General features: G+C 39.6%; 2 protein-coding genes and 1 long non-coding RNA gene across 5 annotated transcripts; 1 reads left to right on the top strand and 2 right to left on the bottom strand.

Moving 5' to 3' along the window:
- Positions 1-293: 293 nt before the first annotated feature.
- On the bottom strand, positions 294-5,792 carry LOC148724292 (tachykinin-like peptides receptor 86C). The gene is made up of 2 exons (XM_088733728.1): positions 5,537-5,792; positions 294-2,536 (listed from the first exon to the last, which is right to left on the bottom strand). Exon 2 carries the CDS (start codon positions 2,507-2,509, stop codon positions 1,496-1,498), a length of 1,014 nt encoding a protein of 337 aa, XP_088589854.1. The 5' UTR covers positions 2,510-2,536; positions 5,537-5,792; the 3' UTR covers positions 294-1,495.
- LOC148724293 (uncharacterized) lies at positions 2,532-5,285 on the top strand. Its single transcript, XR_015991851.1, has 2 exons — positions 2,532-4,635; positions 5,014-5,285. It is a non-coding gene; the product is annotated as an uncharacterized LOC148724293 (long non-coding RNA).
- A 1,623-nt stretch (positions 5,793-7,415) lies between the features above and the next one.
- LOC148724291 (uncharacterized) lies at positions 7,416-13,396 on the bottom strand. 3 transcript variants are annotated; one of them, XM_088734046.1, is made up of 5 exons: positions 12,090-13,396; positions 11,382-11,509; positions 11,018-11,094; positions 9,955-10,736; positions 7,416-7,840 (listed from the first exon to the last, which is right to left on the bottom strand). In XM_088734046.1, the coding sequence occupies exons 2-4, from the start codon at positions 11,481-11,483 to the stop codon at positions 10,586-10,588; spliced, it is 330 nt and encodes a 109-aa protein (XP_088590172.1). In that variant the 5' UTR covers positions 11,484-11,509; positions 12,090-13,396; the 3' UTR covers positions 7,416-7,840; positions 9,955-10,585. The 3 variants fall into 3 exon arrangements, with proteins under 3 accessions (XP_088590172.1, XP_088590173.1, XP_088590171.1); XM_088734047.1 differs by lacking the exon at positions 12,090-13,396 and adding an exon at positions 11,736-11,959; XM_088734045.1 differs by lacking the exon at positions 12,090-13,396 and having other exon boundaries at positions 11,382-11,725.
- Between the last annotated feature and the right edge of the window lie 1,381 nt (positions 13,397-14,777).

Raw genomic sequence — 14,777 nt, 5'->3', positions numbered from 1 at the left:
TGCATTTAGATAATCAAATCAGTAGTCGACTTCCTGTGTATTCCAGTTCGACATATCGTGTAGGCCCCTCAATGACGCACATGCGATGTGATTACATTTGCCAGATGAATACAAAGATTATCAACTTTCTACGATGACTAATCTCCAAACCCTTTTTCATGTCATCTTTAAAGCGTTTTTTTGCCAAACAGAATTTAAAAATAAATTTTAATTGAAATCACTCTACAACTAAATACGACCTAGCGTTTCAAATTTGGATAGTTGTTTGTAAATAACAAAGCGCAAGACTCTGATTGGTTAACAAGCTTTATTTGTCGTGTGTCCGAATACAAGCAACTCATAATTGAACACGTGAAATCGGTGAGTTGGACCAATCAAAATCGAGGGATATATTGCAATAAACAGGCTACCCAGGCTCAATTTCAAAACACAAATTAGATTAAATTCTCCGTTAAGCTGATATATTAGCTTCTTAGCCGGTCCTCACATAAATTTATTTAATGTATGAGTCTCTCGCATGTTATCATTGTCTTGTAGCATTCATGATCATTTGCTTCATTGTAGTTTCTTATCAGTCACGTGTTACCCACTCAATCTATTTGATATAGTTTGCATAATTACTTGTTATATTCGTCTTCGCATCCATCTCACGTTAAGAATTCCATTCCTTTTTCTCAGTTTCTAGGACTTCGTCGTTTATTTAGTGATGACTCTGACCGCATTCCATTCACTCTCACGTTTCACCCTCACAACCACTCAGTTAAATCCATCATTCTCAAATTCATCATTCTCAATAATTTGGATATTTCAACTTTGTTGATATATCCAAATTATTTTGTTACCCCCTCCGACGCAGCCCCAAAAAGTTTCATTGGAAACTATCAGCCTTTATTTGAAGTTACTCTCCGAATAACTAGCTGAACTATAGCATTCGTTCCTTTTTTATCTGACTACAAAATCCCTGTCATAGAATACATAACCAGCAATTCGCATAGCAGGTAGATAATCTATTCCGAAAGTCTTCAAAATGCTCCTCTCCCATCTTAAAATTCGTCATACAAACTGTATTTACCTAATATAACCAGCATTTCGCAAAGCAGGAGTACAACCTGTTCCTGATGTCTTCGAAATGCTCCTCTCCTATTTACAAATTCATCATGCAAATATCTATTTACTTAATATTTCTAGCATTCCGCATAGCAGGTAGATAAGCTGCTCAGAATATCTTCGATATCCTCCTTTTCTATCTTAAAATTCATTATGCAATTATTTACTTACTTAGTATTTCTCTAACGTTTGGATCAATCAGTTTATTATCTAAGCCAGGCGCACCCAATCCTCCCCTAGCTAAACACAACAGTCAACTTAGTTCATGTTTAGTCAGGGAAGGAGAGGGGTAGGTACACATAGTTGCTTAGATACTGACACTGATGCCAAGATTTCTTCTTCTTGTAGTCCTCAAATTAACAATAAATGTTACAAATGATGGAAAAGATTATAGTCTTGACTCTTCCTTGACAGTTTCTTGTTCAGGTGGTACGAAAGCAGTTGATGTTATGACGCTGTGACTTAAAGGCGATTGGTGGGTTTCTCTACACACCATTCTTTTAAATGCGGTATTCATCTTGGTGCTCAGAAAAATGTACAGCCATGGATTGATGGCGCTGTTGGCGTGACCAAACCAAAAGCACACAAACATGACAATCGGCTGAAGAGTCACCTCAATATTCCATGCTTGCATGACAAATATCATGTGAACCACATGGGCTGGAAGCCAGCAAAGGGCAAAGGTGGAGGTAACAATGATAAGCATCCAAACTATTCTTCTCTTTAAGGTTTCTTGTTGCTCTCGATTTTCAGTCGAATGCTCATTTCGATGTGCCCCGTGAAACCATAATCTCCTTGCAATAATAGTATACAAAAAAGACATCACAATCAAAGGGATCAGATAGTTGATCACCACAAGGTAGAGGAATAGGCCACGGATAGCCTTTAATGGATCACCCAAAACATAAACAGATAGCATGCATTGGGAATTGTGGTCTTCCACGGTTTGAATGGCTGGAAAAATAGACATTGAAGCCAGTGAAAAGATCCAAATAAATGGTACAGTCAGTTTAGGCTTTCTGAACCAAAGATTGCGGCGGAGGAGATGAACAACGGTATAGTACCTGTCCAATGCTATGACTGTCAGGCAGAGGATGGACGCTGTTAATGTGGCATAGGCAATGTATACCACACCTTTGCACATGACTTCTCCAAATACTCCTGGTATCATCCACAAGCCGTCAGTATGTACTTGGGCAATCGACCAGGGCATCACAATCAATGCCACCAGCAAGTCAGCAATGGCCATGTTGACGAATATGAAGCTTGTCAGTGATCTTACTTCAGGTTTCTTCCACACGATGTAGATGAGGAAACCATTCCCTGCAAATGCTACGAGCATCGTAATGGCGTAAAGGACTGTGAGGATGATCCCTTCGATCTCTTCAAGTACTGATGTCATGCTTTTTGCTTCGTCTGTTGTTAGGCTCTAATGAAATGAGAAAAATCTTAGATGTAAAGTACGAGGTCTTGGAAAACTACGTTTTGCTTAAACGTCATCATAAAATTACGAACGGGGGTGGGGTGTAAGGAATAAATAGAAAGGCTAAAGGGTTGGGATTTTGAACAAATGTTAACTTGACTCTCTTCGGATCGACTATAAGTACTGCGTCAATGTAGTTGACCTCTTGCAACATAACATTACTTAAACTAATTCTACTTGGCTAATTCATCTCAACAGTATCCGTGCGTCACAGATACGTTCAATTCGCTAACAAAACGAGCCCATAGAAGATGTTCTGTGGTTACTGAGATATATGGTTGCTGGGTTTCCAAAAAAACCTTTTCCAATCACTGACGATTACTAGTTAGCTAGTTAGCTTGTTAGCTCAGTTGGTAGAGCACGTCACCGGTATCGCAAATGTCATGGGCTCAGATCCCGTAAGGGCCTGAGTTTTTTTCAGGCCTTATTTCCACTACTACATGAGTAGGGCTTATTACTGCGAGGATCACTTTCATACATCTCATGAAACCGAAGTTCACATTTATCATTTTCATATATTCAAATTCATTGTGTGATTTAAGAGTTCTGAAAGGGACCGAACGCTAAAAATGTTAGTGCCAGACTCTAACTTCTTCCCGACGTATCTCAATTTTTCCTGCAAGTGGAGAAACGTGCGTTTTGCAGCCGGCTCTAATAACGTGAGCTTGCTCCCAGATTATCGTTCAATCATTCGTTTGTGAGAATAATGTACACAGCCTCTGAAAAAAACGTTCCGTTTAATTCGAACCTAAGAGAGTCTATAATGATATCTTACCGAGTGACCTCTCTGGTAAAAGACGCATGCTTTTAGTTAAACTTTTCATACTCCTTAATTTAGACGAATTTTCATGGATTTGGAAGGGTTTTTGAATGGATACAGAAGACAATTTCCTTTCATGTACATCACCTCTTGATTGTGGAGCTCAATATAAACTTCCGTGCGCTCATTATTTAATCGTTTGAACATTCGAATGAACTTGTGAACAAACAATTTCTTACTGAAGCATCTCCTGAACTGACACTTATCAGGCTAATGCCTGAAAATCTTTGTTCTGTATGAATAATTTTTGAGAAGTAAGGAACAGTTACTGGGATAACAATTAGAGGCTGCGGTCGTTATAGAATCCGTCGCTCACGGTAATAGCCAGAGGGACAGCTTACGACAACTGATGGGTTGAGTTGCGTGTCTTTATCCGATGGATTGATTTCAGTTGACCCCGACTGATTTCAACACAAACCAAACGCCTAACGATTTGCCTAAAGCCTTCTCTCGATCTCTGAAAGGAATAACTTGCATGTAGGTGATAACATAATAATCGACAGATACATTCAGTGGTGAAACGAATCATCGAGCGTGCAGTAATTTCATCGGGGAATCTGTGCGACAACTGTGCGACATCTGTGCGACATCTGTGCGGGGAACCTTGTATTACTAACTTTTTATAATCACGAGAACAGAATACTAGAAATCCTACACCTAAAACCGTTTCCGCTTTGCCTAAAGTTGGGAAAGGATTATATCCTAATTCTAACTTTTGTCAATCTGTTCAATAGCATAACATATTTACGCAACTAAAAGCGATAAGTAAAACTGCTTTAGGAATTACCGTCACTTTCAAGTTCTTAAATTTGTGTTTAGCCTGCAAATTTTAAGGTTTAGGAGAGGCTCCATTTCATTCACATTTGAACTTTGCGCACGAGAGGACCGGTATATTTCCTCGTTTTTGGCAGTCAACATGTATTACCGATTATGAAATGCAATCAAACATATTTTCATGCTTTATGTTCAGTAATAAGATCCTTCTGCCAGAACCCAGTTCACTCATCAGACTGAAATGGTTAGAAAATATACTCTAAATCGGGAAAGATGACATTGAAACCGAAGATTTGTCCATGCCCGCACCAAAATCATATGACAAGATGAAAGAAGCTTCTGTTGCAAAAATCATTGAGTTACAAAACAAAATCCAGACGCAACTTGATATAGAAGTTTCAATATACCTAGAGGTGCTCATGAAGGAGGTTTCGGCCTTTTGAGCTTAACGGTAAACATGTCTTAAATAACGTTTGTAAAAACTCAATTCGATTGAGATGTTTTGACGAATGGCATATGATAAAAATAGCAACGTTAAATTACTGCAATAAATCAGTCTACTGCATCTGGGAACCTGCCAAAATGGACCAAGCAATGTTTTTTTGAAATGTCTTCGAACATGTGTCCCAGGCTGTGATTGGAAACTGATCTTTTATTTTGGATTTTGAACGTCATGTATATTTCCATTTTTAATGTTGGAGCTTCCTTGTTGGGATAACGCAACGATTTAAGGCTCTTCGCGACTCGTAAAAGCTTTAAATATATAAGCCGAAGGCTAAATTACCGATTGTGAAATACAATCAAACATATTTTCATCCTTTATGTTCAGTAATTAGTTCGATGAAGAACACACTGGTTCAAGCAAATGCTGGTTCAAAGCTGAAACCCGAGCAACTACCAACGCTGCTTAAGTACAACAATGGGAGCCGCCAACTACACAATACAGAGCCACTTTTGAAAGAACATATATCTTGGACCTCCTTTGGCTCCTTCGGCACGGCAGTGGATGAAAGAACGAGGATTAATGAAACTACGCATTACGTTCAAGGTCCATTTGGCTCGTTTGGATGGGTTGTAAATAAAAGAACGAGGAATACTCTATATGCGCTAAGTCTTAGGTCTGTATATTCAGTGGCTCGCTTTGTGGATGGTTAAAAGTTGCCCTGTATTCTGTAGTTTAGCTGAACAATGCTACAAAATGAGCATACATTTCCTTATAAACCCATGCTACTCTGAAACAAGTCGTAGTCCTAAGGACAATCTATTGTTTTGCCGTTGTTTTGTTCTACCCAGCTACTGAATGCATGATAAATTCGGGGTTACGCGAAAACCTTGCCCAAAACAATTCTTACCTTCTCGTCGAATTTCAGTAAAATCGTAAACAAAGTTCTGCTATCTCCTGGCAGCTGTTCCTACAAGAAATGTAATCTCCCTTTTAAGAGTGAGACTATCATAACGAGCCTCACGCTGTTAGCAACCAAAAAAAGTCTAGGTATCCAGCAGAGAATCCGTACTTTTAGTCCGCATTCTCTGCTGGATACCAGTGGCTTGCTTGGGTAAAATTTTTGATCGTATTTCGCTCCTAATCTAATAGAGGCGTCAACTTTTACACAATTATGTCATCATCCTATGGCGTGAAAAGGTAATTAAAGAAGCCGTATCCGAAAAAAGTGTACATGGCCGGCGCTTAAAAATAGTGACAAGACAAAGTGCTCGCCCGGAGTGTGTTGCGGCAGTTACAGTCACGTCGAGGAAACATTTCTTAGTCAATGCTTGCGGATTTAGTTAACTTCATTAATACTAACATAGGCTGCGACGCTTATTTACTACGAAATTTAACTGGCGGCCTGAGTGTTTTGTTTTCTAATCAATTTTACCAGATTTTTGTTTTCGGATCGGAAACAAAGTAAATTCCAGAACTGACGACTTTTTTTCCGCTGTGTTCGGAATCTTTGACAGCTGACGCTTGGTGCTGTAATTTTTGAGCATCCGGGTACCAGTTATTGGGAATAAACTCGGCGTGTTACAACCTATAATTTCTTTTGCTGTTTAACGCAGAGTCCACAATACATGGCGGCTTTTTCTCACTGATATTTTATGTCGCATTTATAGTTTACACACTGTTCCAGTTTTTTTAAACTATATTCATGCAATACTCATAAGATTCTTTGTCACTGGCCTTCAGATGACCTATATTGGTGCCGGAATCCTCTAGATAGTTGCGAGAGATTACAGACAATATAGGTACGATGTGATTAACGCACTGGTGTTGAAAATCTTTTTGCGCTACCTCCTCCGCAACGATGATTAAAATCGTGAATAAACAGAGACCAGGGGTAGTAATAATTGTTTTCAAATCAAGATAGATGTTGAACAAGCTGACAAAGCTTTTAAACAGATAAAGACCAACTTTCGTTTAATGACACGTTACGAACAAGTTTGAACTCCCTTGAACTTTAACAGAGTTCGTACTGTCTTGCAAGTCCGTTAATTTCAGGGCAAGTACCCCAATGAATTTAACCAATCCTTGGAAAGTCCTTGAATTTTTATATTCTAAAAGCTTCTTGAGAGGGGTGGGACGTTGACTTTTTTCGAAAAACCAACTTTAAACACTGAGTCAAGCGCTGTGCGCTAGGGTGGTTTGGAAATTAACATAGAGCGCGGTAGATCCAGTAATGCGTTATTGACCAAGCAGTAAGACTCAAACCTGAGCCAAGCGTTAAGAGCCAAGCGAGAGCTTGCCTGCAGGTTACACAAAGACAAAATGGCTGCAACGCTGGCCACCGCAGAAAACGAAAAATAAGCAAGGGTTAATAGCCAATCAGCTCACAGAATTCGCTGCATCTTGCACCGCTTGCGAAGCCAGCCATATAAAAAGGAAAGGTAATAAATCGGCGTAATATAACTCTTAAAGCAAGAATCTCTCCCAACATATTCATCTAAGGTAGTAAAAGTTTAAAATGTTACGAAAGCTGAAAAAGAAAGGGTTCCGGTGTCGCGCTTGTTCAGAGTTACAAGTTTGAATGGCCGAGGGGTGGGCACTTATTCAAGGAAATACGGTATATCGATGACTTGAGGCTGTGCGCGTTACTTCGTGTTGTTTCATACTTTATATTATCTCATATTACCCAGTTTGTCAGGAAATCAATCGTCGTCGTGTGTTTACGTCCTACAAAAACGTCGCATCAGAGATTTCACGATCTAGCTTCGCAAAGAAATGTACCAGCAGTGTTTTGCCTTGTGTTATTTATTGAGTTTTTTTGGCAGGATTTTTTGTTTTGATGTTCTCTTCCCGTCGCGGTTTGCAGGGCGACTTTTAACAGAAAATGAAGCTGTTTTTCAAATTTTTGTCTCAAATGACTATTGATTCCTGTCGCTCTGCTGTAGATATAAGTGAAGAGCTCAAATAACAGAAAGGTTTGCGTCACAAGAATTTCTTCACATTACATATCCCAGAAAACCTCAGGCATTACTCTGAATGCCAGAACTTCAGCCTGGGTGAACCAGAAAGGATAGACAATACTTCACTATATTAACCATGAATGAAAAGCTAAGTAAGTCAAATATCTCAGAAGCGCTCAGGCATTAAACTGAATGCCAGGACTTCAGCCTTGGTGAACCAGTAAGGCCGATAGACAACACTTCCCTAGATTAACCTGTGAATGTCAAAGAAAATAAGAATGTTAGGTATCCCAGAAGCACTAGGGGATTACTGTGAATAGCAGAACTTCCGTTCAGCCTGGGTGAACCAGAAAAGATAAACAACACTTCCCCGTATGGACCATGATTAAAAAAACTTAGAGTATCTTGTATATCCCAGAAGCGCTCAGGCATTACACTGAATGCCAGGACTTCAGCCTGGGTGAACCAGAAAGGATACACAACACTTCCGTATATTGACCATGAATGAAAAGCTGAGTATGTTGTATATCCCAGAAGCGTTCAGGCATTACACTGAATGCCAGGACTTCAATATGGGTGGACCAGAAAGGATAGACAACACTTCCCTATATGGACCATGAATAAAAAGCTAAGTATGTTATATATCCCTGAAGCGCTCAGGCATTACTCTGAATGCCAGGACTTCAGCCTGGGTGAACCAGAAAGGATAGACAACACTTCCCTATATTGACCATGAATAAAAAGCTCAGTATGTTGTATATCCCAGAAGTGCTCAGGCATTACACTGAATGCCAGGACTTCAACCTGAGTGAACCAGAAAGGATAGACAACACTTCCCTATATTGATCATGAATGAAAAGCTAAGTATGTTATATATCCCAGAAGCGCTCAGGCATTACACTGAATGCCAGGACTTCAGCCTGGGTGAACCAGAAACGATAGACAACTCTTCCCTATATTGACCATGAATGAAAAGCTATGTAAAACTTTCTTATATATCCCAGAAGTGCTCAGGCATTACAGTCAATGCCAGGACTTCAGCCTGGGTGAACCAGAAACGATAGACAACACTTCCCTGTATTGACCATGAATGAAGAGCTAAGTATGTTATATATCCCAGAAGCGCTCAGGCATTACTCTGAATGCCAGGACTTCAGCCTGGGTGAACCAGAAAGGATAGACAACACTTCCCTATATTGACCATGAATAAAAAGCTCAGTATCTTGTATATCCCAGAAGTGCTCAGGTATTACACTGAATGCCAGGACTTCAGCCTGGGTGAACCAGAAAGGATAGACAACACTTCCCTATACAGATCATGAATGAAAAGCTAAGTATGTTATATATCCCAGAAGCGCTCAGGCATTACACTGAATGCCAGGACTTCAGCCTGGGTGAACCAGAAAGGATAGACAACTCTTCCCTATATTGACCATGAATGAAAAGCTATGTAAAACTTTGTTATATATCCCAGAAGTGCTCAGGCATTACAGTCAATGCCAGGACTTCAGCCTGGGTGAACCAGAAAGGATAGACAACACTTCCCTATATTGACCATGAATAAAAGGCTATGTAAGTTATATATCCCAGAAACGCTCAGGCATTACACTGAATGCCAGGACTTCAGCCTGGGTGAACCAGAAAGGATAGACAACACTTCCCTATATTGACCATGAATGAAAAGTATGTTGTATATCCCAGAAGCACTCAGGCATTTTTCTGAATGCCAGGACTTCAGCCTGGGTGAACCAGAAAGGATAGACAACACTTCCCTATATTGACCATGAATAAAAAGTTCAGTATGTTATATATCCCAGAAGTGCTCAGGCATTACTCTGAATGCCACGACTTCAGCCTGGGTGAACGAGAAAGGATAGACAACTCTTCCCTATATTGACCATGAATGAAAAGCTATGTAAAACTTTGTTATATATCCCAGAAGTGCTCAGGCATTACAGTCAATGCCAGGACTTCAGCCTGGGTGAACCAGAAAGGATAGACAACACTTCCCTATATTGACCATGAATAAAAGGCTATGTAAGTTATATATCCCAGAAGCGCTCAGGCATTACACTGAATGCCAGGACTTCAGCCTGGGTGAACCAGAAAGGATAGACAACACTTCCCTATATTGACCATGAATGAAAAGCTAAGTATGTTGTATATCCCAGAAGCGCTCAGGCATTACACTGAATGCCAGGACTTCAGCCTGGGTGAACCAGAAAGGATAGACAACACTTCCCTATATTGACCATGAATGAAAAGCTAAGTATGTTGTATATCCCAGAAGCGCTCAGGCATTACACTGAAAGCCAGGACTTCACCCTGGGTGAACCAGAAAGGATAGACAACACTTCTGTATATTGACCATGAATGAAAAGCTATGTATGTTATATATCCCAGAAGCGCTCAGGCATTACACTGAATGCCAGGACTTCAGCCTGGGTGAACCAGAAAGGATAGACAACACTTCCCTATATTGACCATGAATGAAAAGCTATGTATGTTATATATCCCAGAAGCGCTCAGGCATTACACTGAATGCCAGGACTTCAGCCTGGGTGAACCAGAAAGGATAGACAACGCTTCCCTATATTGACAATGAATGAAAAGCTAAGTATGTTATAAATCCCAGAAGTGCTCTGGTAATACTCTGAATGCCTGGACTTCAGCTTGTGTGAACCAGAAAGGATAGAAAACACTTCCCTATATTGACCATGAATGAAAAGCAAGGTATGTTATATATCCCAGAAGTGCTCAGGCATTACTCTGAATGAAGGACTTCAGCCTGGGTAAACCAGAAAGGAAAGACATAATTTCCCTCTATTAACAGTGAATGAAAAACTAAGTTTGCTATATCCCAGAAGCTCTCAGGCATTACGCTGAATGCCATATAAATCTTAGAAATATGACAAATAAATATATATCTCAGAAGTGACCAGGCAACACTAAAGAAAATAATATTGTTACATGATAAGACTTCAAGAAAATAGATTTTTTTAAATGATACAATGTTGACTATGCCTTACTACAATGGGTGCACAGAATTTAATAATTAAAATGTTATACACTGCAGGCAGAGCACATAAATTAACATCACATGGCTCCTCTTCAAGGGGAAAGAGCAAGTCATCTCTTAACCCCTTCCATCTGAAACAGACAGAAAAAAAAAACAGTGAATTTAGTTTCCACCTTTATAATCCAAGCTTACCATATTTTTGCTGGTAACTGGGTAAAAGTGAAGAACAGCTCCCCTAAAAGTCTGTCGGCCAACTGTTGGCCAACTGTCGGCCGGCAGTATACCAACTGTCCATCAAACTAAGTATCCCAAGTGAGATTTAAAGACATGTATTCCAATAGAAAGTGAAATACCATACTGCAAGCTGGAACTTTTTATGCATGTCAATGCAGAAATGCAGAGTTGTACCTACCCCCCAATATTTGCTTTGCTTTTTAGGAAACACTCAGCAAAGGCTTCCCCAAAAGGAACATCAGGAGAGGCACATTCCTACAAATAAATTGCATGTATCACTCAATAATGAATTAACTGAGCTAAAGTCATATAATGTTCACTACTAATGGTAGATATATAATCACTGTTCACCACAGATAAAATATGTTCACTTTTATGGACACCTTTCGTCTGCCTTTCTGTAAAGTCAAGAAAGCCAAGAAAGCTCTCACTAATTGATTATAAATAAATTGCATAACAAATACCGGTAGGCTGAATATGTTTTGTGTTATTGTATAATTCCGCTATGATGCATGTCATTTAGCATTGCAGGTATAACCTACCTTAATAACTTTGCAGAATAAACAGCACTCTGTGTCCAATCCTTGCTTGCAAAGTGCATTGATATTTTTTTTGGCATCACCAACTCTTTGCTTGAGCAGCATTATCAGTGTTTTGTAATCAAGAGTAACTGTCATGAAAAAAGACAAGAAGATAACAAGAAGTTGAAGTTAAAATAGCTACACCAAAGATCTCAAATGTTATACTTTCCCAAATATTTTCTAACACTGCCAAGCATAAAATGGATTCAATAATTACTATCACATAGCCAGACATGTAACATAAAAACATTGCAAAAATAAAAAATAATAAGATAAAAAAAATGTAAAGAGTCAAGATTGGCACACACAAATAACCTGGAAATTTAACTTTAAAGCATCTTCCATTAACTACTATTCCAGTTTTCTCAATGGCATCCCTCTGGCGCTTTAAATCTTTTATCGTAGAAAAATAGAAATGAAATAAATTATAATACTGTCAAGACCCTATCAAGGAAACAAACCCGAAATTTCTCCTAAAGTAGCCATAAAAAGTGATCATAGCTGGAAGACTTAGAGGCTCAGCGTAAAATCAAACTCAGCCAATTATGTGATTTTCCTGCCACGCAGAGATGAGTTCTGTTACACCGTAAAACCAGCATTCACAACAAAACATAAGACAGCAAACTCACTTTTTCCAATCTTAATAAAAATATAAACGTTATGACTTACCCCGGTTCGTCTTAGCTTGGAAATGCTAAGTAACGTTTGCCAAGCTTTTCTTGATCGAGGATCCTCGACTGCAGTTTGAAAAACAGCAGGGTCCGGTCTGGTACTCTGAGAGATTGCAAAAACTGACGGTTACTGTCCCCCAGTATTGTTTCCAACGCTTGCAGTAGGCTGCTGCTGTTAATTTTAGTTTTGTCAAGGATGTCGTTGAGCTTTCGCCCCACCTCAGGACTGTGGACCTGACAGCTACGATATACATTTGATCGATGTCCACATATCCTCGCGGCGACCTTCTCCTCAATTTTAACTCTGATGCTGGTCTTACTTACCTAATTCTTTTATTTCCTCTAATAGGAATTCTAGCTGACTCCGCGCTTGATTGAGGTCGGCCTTCTGAGTCGATCGTTTTCCAATTCGAATAACTGCGGAGGCATCACGAACAGCTTTCAGCTCCTCGCAAAAGTCATCGCTTGGTCGAGTCTTGCTAGTCTCCGTTTTGATTTTAGGCGAATTTATTTTATCGATCAACCAAAAATATCTCACCACTTCTCCTTCTTCGAATTTCTGCCGGAAGATGCTAGAAACAACTCCAAATAGAGAGGCGATGGCCACTTTGTTGTTCTGAACATATCGGCCATCCAAGCTTCCGCCATTTTTTAAAGCTGGACCGTACAAAACGCTTGGAAAATGTGCCACTAACAGGCTACTTCAAAAAATTGCTGACTCTTATGCCACATTTCTTGAAATTTAAGATAAACCATTTCCTTGACTCATCTGGAGGAGAATGAAGCAATTCAACCCTTCGAAGTTTGAAGGGATCCATAACTGCACTCGACCGCGGGAAAATAAACATTCCCGCTTTTGCTTACGCATATTGATATGAAATCCAATCTCCAAATGTCAATAGGCCGATCCAGACCCTAATAAACAAAAGGCTTCATTGTACCCAGCAGGAACAGAGATTGTACAAATTCAAGCAACTACTCAGATTACTGCGAGCAATTATCGAAAAAGGCTGTCAAGGCGATGATGGAAACTTATCCGGTTTATGACGTCACTCCATAGCAACCAGCCTTTTCGAATATTTGAACTTCCGTTTACCTGTGGCTCGTGATGTTCTGAGGGACTGGTGATGCCGGAGATTTGTGACCGCGATACTGAAGGAGACTCGACCGAGTTTCAACCGCCGTCGACCCAGGCCATGCTTTTCAAATGCTTTTCACATGCATGTGGAATTGGTAGTAACTCTACGTGAAAAGCGCTGGAGGGCTGTGCTTGTTTTCTTTTTTTTTTTTTTAACATTTTAGGCGCTGAGTTCGCGCACACATGTTACTAAAACCAAGAAAGAGAACGGGAGCCTCGGACTGATCCATTTAACAATACAAAATTGCTCAAGACAAAACGGTAAAAGGGTCTGAGCACCAGTTTAAAGCAAGCGCTCATCGTCTGGCAATAAATAAAGCTTTTATTGAGATGCTTTTGACATAACTTTGACTTCAAAATTTAAGTCTTTACGCTGATAAAAAATATATTATTGGGAAACCATGAAAGAACAATTTGCTTCCAGTGCCTGTTCAACTGATTAGAAAAAATGGCATGGGTGAGATCTGAATCGTTCGACGATGAAAGGATGGTTTGTTGGCTCCGACCCTCACGAAGACAAAGTTTTGATGGAAATATAAACGAATAAGGTTACGGGTATTAAAAGAATGCCTTTTTTAGTGGAATAGTTATTTTCGCTTGCCTGCCGCCCTCTCTCCCTCACAGTTCTTCTGAGTTACTGCGTTTTTCTAACTAAACGTTTCTGTCATGCCCGTCCACGAAGATTAAAAGGACAAGAAATATCCTAGCATATGCTACCGGCTTCCCACAGAAAGAAAAACATTGGTGTAATTATCATCAGAAGACGTTATCCTTGTTATCATTTACTTTACTTTGTTTTCCAATTGAACAAACTTAAACTATCCGAAGCTATCTTTGAAGACAGATCTACTGAAATAGTGAGAGAAATTATGATTACGAAAATACAACGCATGCAAATACACCTGATTAGCGCTACCAGAAGCACTGAAGAAAAACGATCATTCACAGGAATCCAAAACAAGATATTCAGCTTGCTCATACATCTAAACTAACAATCTAAATCAACTCCAGGCCCTGTTTCTCGAAGGTTCCGCTAACATAGCAGGCCCGTAAAGCTCTTCTGGTTTCATTTAAGATGGGGTTTTCGAACGTTTTGGGAATTATACAATAAAGCTAACAGCCAAAGAGACAAAATGGACTGATTATGGGTTCAGAGCCTGCTTCTCTATTCTTCAACTTTTTATTATAAAATATGGCTTCGGGCCCGTTAAGTTGGCAGAACTATTGAGGAACGGTCCCCTGGATACAGATTTTGTAAAGATTTTTTTTGAAAAATCCTTCGTTCGCTTCTTGTTGTAAGTCTAGTAGCGAGTATTAGCCTGATAAGGAAACTTTTGTAATGTTGTTTCTTTTGCTTTTGTGCTATCTATAAATCCGAGTTAAATTGACAAGTTAATGGGATCAAATCCCCTGTATAAGTAGCTCGATTGTCTAGGTTGTTTTACTCAGAATCTCGCCCAGCACCATTCGCCTCCTTTGTATAAACCAAGACAGATGGGTACTGCTACATTCGGTCCCACCAGGTATTCAAAAGAGATTTTTCTTAAT

The sequence above is a fragment of the Stylophora pistillata genome, chromosome 9, assembly GCF_964205215.1.
Source record: "Stylophora pistillata chromosome 9, jaStyPist1.2, whole genome shotgun sequence".
Classification (NCBI taxonomy): Eukaryota; Metazoa; Cnidaria; class Anthozoa; order Scleractinia; family Pocilloporidae; genus Stylophora; species Stylophora pistillata.
The sequence above is the reverse complement of the archived record's forward strand: the minus strand, read 5'-3'. Positions and strand labels throughout refer to the sequence as shown.